Source organism: Arachis stenosperma, chromosome 6 (assembly GCF_014773155.1).
Source record: "Arachis stenosperma cultivar V10309 chromosome 6, arast.V10309.gnm1.PFL2, whole genome shotgun sequence".
NCBI lineage: Eukaryota > Viridiplantae > Streptophyta > Magnoliopsida > Fabales > Fabaceae > Arachis > Arachis stenosperma.
Window position 1 is genome coordinate 75,012,001 of NC_080382.1, and position 6,000 is coordinate 75,018,000.

Consider the following 6,000-nt stretch of genomic DNA (forward strand, 5'->3'; position numbering starts at 1 on the left):
GAATAAGAACAAGCTGAATTGAATAGAAGAACAATAGTAATTGCATTAATACACGAGGTACAGCAGAGCTCCACACCTTAATCTATGGTATGTAGAAACTCCACCGTTGAAAATACATAAGAACAAGGTCTAGGCATGGCCGTGAGGCCAGCCCCCAAGTGATCTAAGATAGCATAAGACTAAAGATAGCTACCAAGATATCAAATACAATAGCAAAAGGTCCTACTTATAGGGAACTAGTAGCTTAAGAATTACAAAGATGAGTAAATGACATAAAAATCCACTTCCGGGCCCACTTGGTGTGTGCTTGGGCTGAGCATTGAAGCATTTTCATGTAGAGACTCTTCTTGGAGTTAAACGCCAGCTTTTGTGCCAGTTTGGGCGTTTAACTCCCATTCTTGTGCCAGTTCCAGCGTTAAACGCTGGGCATTCTTGAGCTGATTTGGAACGCCGGTTTGGGCCATCAAATCTCAAGAAAAGTATGGACTATTATACATTGCTGGAAAGCCCAGGATGTCTACTTTCCAACGCCGTTAAGAGCGCACCAATTGGGCTTCTGTAGCTCTAGAAAATCTACTTCGAGTGCAGGGAGGTCAGAATCCAACAGCATCTGCAGTCCTTTTCAGTCTCTGAATCAGATTTTTGCTCAGGTCCCTCAATTTCATCCAGAAAATACCTGAAATCACAGAAAAACACATAAACTCATAGTAAAGTCCAGAAAAGTGAATTTTAATTAAAAACTAATAAAAATATACTAAAAACTAACTAAATCATACTAAAAACATACTAGAAACAATGCCAAAAAGCGTATAAATTATCCGCTCATCATCTGGGCAGTTAAAATTCTTGCACAAATCTTCTTAATATTCTCAGTAGTCTCTGCTATCAAATCAGGACCCAAAACACTTGCTTCACCGGTTTCATACCAATAAAGTGGAGATTGGCACTTCTGTCCATACAAAGCCTCATACCGAGCCATCCCAATTCTTGCATGAAAGTTGTTATTGTACGCAAACTCCACCAATGGCATGTAGCGATCTCAACTTCCGGGTTGATATAATACACATGCCCTTAGCATATCTTCCAACGTCTGAATAGTGCTTTTCGATTGTCCATCCGTTTGTGGATGATATGTAGTGTTGAGACATAGTCTCGTACCAAAAGCCCTCTGAAAAGCTCCCCAAACCTTGATGTGAATCGAGGATCACGGTCCGACACTATGCTCGATGGCACACCGTGAAACCACACGATCTCCTTGATGTAAAACCTTGCTAACTCTTCCAAAGAACAGTTCACTCGAATAGGCAGAAAATGAGCAAATTTGGTTAAGCGATCCACGATCACCCAAACCGCATCAAATCCCTACCTAGTTCGGTAAACCGGTCACAAAATCCATCGCAATTCCTTCCCACCTTCACTGAGGAATCTCAAGTGGCTGTAGCATTCCTGACGGTTTTTGATGCTCTATCTTCACCTTCTGACATGTCAGGCACTTGGATACTACTGTAGCCACATCACCTTTCATCCTGGGCCACTAGAACATCTTTTTTAATTCATAATACATCTTCATACTTCCAAGATGAATAGAAAACCTATTGTTGTGAGCTTCCAGCAACAATTCTTGCCTGAAACTCCCAAAATCCGGTATGCAAATTTTCCCCTTATATCTCCACAACCTTTCATCATCCTTGGTGAATTCTCGAAGCCTCTTTTCACCAACTAGTTGAAATAACTGCTGAAGCTTTTGTGCATCTTGCTGAGCCTTTTGAATATCTATTTTAAACGTACTCAAAATCTATAACTGATTCAAACAAGCTCTTCTGGAAACTTCACCAATATCCAGCTTAAGATCCACAAACTTATCCACTAACTCCTCTTCCTTGATTCTCATCCAAGCTATCTCAAAGACTTCCGACTCAAAGCATCTGCTACCACATTTGCCTTTCCAAGGTGATAACTTAGTTCAAAATCATAATCCTTTAAAAGTTCCATCCACCTCCTTTGACGCATATTGAGCTCTTTCTGATCAAAGATGTACTTGAGACTCCTATGATCAGAAAAGATGATAAACCTCACTCCGTACAAGTGGTGTCTCCAAATCTTCAATGCGAACACAATCGCCGCTAATTCCAAGTCATGAGTTGGTTAATTTACCTCATGCAGTCTCAGCTGACGTGATGCGTAAGCCACCACATTCCGGTGTTGCATCAACACGCAACCCAAGCCCTTCAAAGAAGCATCGCAATATACTTTAAACAGTTTATGCGGTTCTGGTAAAAATCAAAACAGGCGCTGAAGTTAACTTTTGCTTCAAAGTCTGAAAACTTTCTTCACACTCCGACGTCCACACAAATAGCACCTCCTTCCTTGTCAACTTAGTCATCGGTAGTGCAATCCGGGAAAATCCATTGATAAATCTCCGGTAATATCCGGCTAATCCTAAGAAACTTCTGACTTCTGTCACCGTCGTTGGTCTTTCCCATTCCATCACCGCTTCTACCTTAGAAGGATCCATCGCTATTCCTCCTTTACTCACCACGTGGCCTAAGAACTTTACTTCCTCCTTCCAGAACTCACACTTCGACAACTTAGTATACAATTTTTGCTCCGTTAAGATTTGCAACACAATCCTCAAGTGTTCCTCATGCTCCTTTTTTGTCTTAGAATAAACTAGGATGTCATCTATGAAAACCACCACAAATTTGTCCAAAAAGAGACGAAAGACTTTGTTAATGTAATGCATGAAAACAACAGGTGCATTCGTTAACCCAAAGGACATCACCGTAAACTCGTAGGGCGCATAGCGTGTCCTAAACGTAGTCTTAGGGATATCATCCTCTTTCACCCTTATCTGGTGGTAACCAGATCTCAAATCTATCTTGGAAAACACCCCAGCTCCTTGTAGTTGATCCATCAAGTCATCTATCCTTGGCAGCGGGTACTTGTTCTTCATAGTCACTTTGTTCAATTGTTGGTAATCCACACACAATCGCATTCCTCCATCCTTCTTCTTCACCAATAAAACTGGCGCTCCCCACGGTGATACACTCAGTCGAATGAACCTCTTGTTTAGAAGCTCTTCCAATTGAGTCTTTAACTCTTCCAGCTCCATCGGAGCCATTCTATATGGCATAATCGATACTGGTCCGGCTTTTAGCACCAATTCAATTGCAAATTCAATTTTTCTTTGAGGTGGGAGCTCAGGAATATCCTCCGGGAACACTTTCGAAAAGTCTCTAACTATCGATATTTGATCTAGCTCCTGATTATCACCTAACGCATTCATAGCCAGCAAAATATAACCCTGACACTCTTCCCCACTACAGTGCACCATCATAGAGTTTAGGTAATAACCCTCAGCTATCACTGCTCCATTTTCTCCTTCCAACATAAACTGAATTGACCGCTCAAAGCAATCCAACAAAACTCGATTCTTCAACAACCAATCAAACCCCAAAATCATCTCCAACTCAATCATTGGTAAACAGATTAAATCATGCACAAAGTCTCTACCATCAAGCTTAAGACCTACTTGCCTACACCCTGACCTAGTCATAACCGTTTAATGCGGAGTATGTACATGCAAATCAAATGCCAATTCTAACACTTTCAAGCCTAGTTCCTCAACGTTGTCAAATGAAATGAACAAATGCGAAGCTCCAGTATCATACAATGCAATCAAGACTTTATTGCTAATTAGACAGTTACCTCTCATTAGAGGATTCGCCTTAGAAGCATCCTTGGCATTCACAGCAAATACTCGCCTTTGGTGCTGACTGTGACACGCATTCGGGTTCTTTCCACGAGTGCAATCTCTCGCAATGTGGCCAGGCAAGCCATAGTTGAAGCAACCACCTGCACCAATCTTGCAAAAGTCATATGGATGAAAATGCCACAACGCACACAAGTCAAATCCAGAGAAATCTTACTCCGATGTCCTCTCCCTTTAGCATACTGAAACTGATTAGGAGTGTTCTTTCTAAAGCCTCCTTGTCCTTGAGGCGCATATCCTCCTCTCTTGAAACTCTGATCCCTCGGATGAAAATACTTGCCACATCCCCAACTAGTGTTTCCTTTGTGAGTTTCCTTTGACGAGGCTACCATCTTTGCGTATACCTCAACCACCCTCGCCTTATTCACCAAATCGGAGAAGATCCGAATGTCCATAGGAGCCACAACAATCATGATACTATCCTTCAAGCTCCTTTGATACTTTATACATTTCCAGCTTTCATAGGTCTCCGGGGCACCCTGACACACCTTAGAGAACATACAAAGCTCCTCGAATTTGCTAGTATAATCTGCCACAGACAAGGAACCTTACTTTAGCTCCATAAGTTCCATCTCCTTCACTTCCCTTGCAGATTTAGGAAAATACTTCCTACAAAAGGCCGTTTGGAGTATATCCTATGGAACATCGGCATTTTGAAGCTGGACCAATGCTGGGCCTCTCCCATAAGCTGATAAGCAGCAAATTCTACATATTGATTATTCGGGACATGCTGTGCTTGCAGTGCACGCTCCATGGCCTAGAACCAGTTGTGCGCTTCTTTGGGGTTAGTTGACCATCGGAAACTTGGCAGATGAACCTTGAGAAAAGTCGTCAAGGTCATTGGAGCACCTCCCATATTATCTCCATTCCCTTCAACATTCCCATTTCCATTTCCTGCCGGTTGGCCTAACCTCTGCACAGCTTGTAGAGTCACAGTAGCATTAGCTTCCATGGTGTTTGCTAGATTCTCCATAGCCGCCATGAAATCGGCATGGTTATTAGCCGGCTGCGAATTCTTACTCTCAGCTCGTGAACGTGTACGACCTCATCTGCGAGTGGCTATTAGGGTTCCTATCTACACCAAACAATCGATTTCAAGGTGATCAGTTTCAATATCAAAAGCCTAGTGCTTCAATTATCCCAAACAAGCACTAAAAAACAAGCATGCTATGCAATATCAAGTAGATAACCTAATAGCATCAAAGAAAAGACACAGAGTATGCAGTGAAGCACAATCGGTCTATCCTTCAGGCTCACGAGGACGAACCGCTCTGATACCACTAAGTGTAACACCCTAATTAGCCTAAGCTTTACCTCGCGTCGTAAAGCAAAGGTTAATCATAGGTTACGACAATTCTAAGCTTATACATATCATATATAGAAAGAATTAATATAATCTAGAAGCATGATGAAGGATATAATATAGCTCAAAAATAGGATTTAAAAAGTGCAAAACGTACTAAGGAAGCTTCTAACTTAAGGCACAAGACTTATGGTAATAGTGCCCAGTGATGTATGATATAAGACCCTGGGACGCCAAAGGCATGACTTCATATTAATTAATTCCTAAGAAAAGACTAGAGTTATTGGAATTCAAATTAATTGGCAAAGATAAAAATTATCAATCACAATAAGTTTGATAACTCAAGTGCCTCCAATTAATTAATTCCTCAATTAAAGCTAAGAATGTAAAAAGCTAAGTAAAAATCATAAATATAAAATACCTCAAATTTCATTAAATAGAGAAATCAAATTAAACATGAGAATTCATAAACCAAGTAGCAACATCAAATAATCAACAAGGGAAAATCAATAAACTAGAGTACTAGAAGAATTAAAAGTAGAAGAGAAATCCTAATCCTAAAACCTAAGAGACAGGAGAGAGCCTCTCTCTCTAAAAACTACATCTAAAACCTAAAATTATTAATTTGAATGTTGTATCATGAATGAATGGATTCTCCCACTTTATAGCCTCTAATATGTGTTTTCTGGGTCAAAAACTGAACCAGAAACAGCCCAGAAATCGCCCCCAGCGATTTCTGATACGTGCAGCACACGGCAAAGTCACGCGTGCGCGATGTCCACGCGTTCGCGTCATTCGTGCAGATTCCAATCCACACGTTCGTGTCAGGCACGCGAACGTGTCACTGCGATTTTCTCCATTTTGTGCGATCACGTGAGCCATGCATCCGCGTCGGTGTTCGCTGGTCATCTCCTTGGTTTCTTGT

The 6,000-nt window shown here is 41.3% G+C and overlaps 1 protein-coding gene across 1 annotated transcript; it reads right to left on the bottom strand.

The window, feature by feature from the left end:
• Positions 1 to 3,562: 3,562 nt before the first annotated feature.
• Positions 3,563 to 4,754, bottom strand: LOC130934199 (uncharacterized). The gene is made up of 3 exons (XM_057863785.1): positions 4,622 to 4,754; positions 3,930 to 4,301; positions 3,563 to 3,855 (listed from the first exon to the last, which is right to left on the bottom strand). Exons 1-3 carry the CDS (start codon positions 4,752 to 4,754, stop codon positions 3,563 to 3,565), a joined length of 798 nt encoding a protein of 265 aa, XP_057719768.1.
• Positions 4,755 to 6,000: the final 1,246 nt, after the last annotated feature.

What these genes read in the sequence shown, in the direction of transcription:
- LOC130934199 (XM_057863785.1), bottom strand. Translation starts at nt 4,754, where the DNA reads ATGGCGGCTATGGAGAATCTAGCAAACACCATGGAAGCTAATGCTACT. An exon ending in GAATGGAGATAATATGGGAG is followed by an intron (nt 4,302 to 4,621) that starts GTGCTCCAATGA and finishes TGTCTGTGGCAG; the next exon opens with ATTATACTAGCAAATTCGAG. An exon ending in TAAAGGGAGAGGACATCGGA is followed by an intron (nt 3,856 to 3,929) that starts GTAAGATTTCTC and finishes AGATTGGTGCAG; the next exon opens with GTGGTTGCTTCAACTATGGC.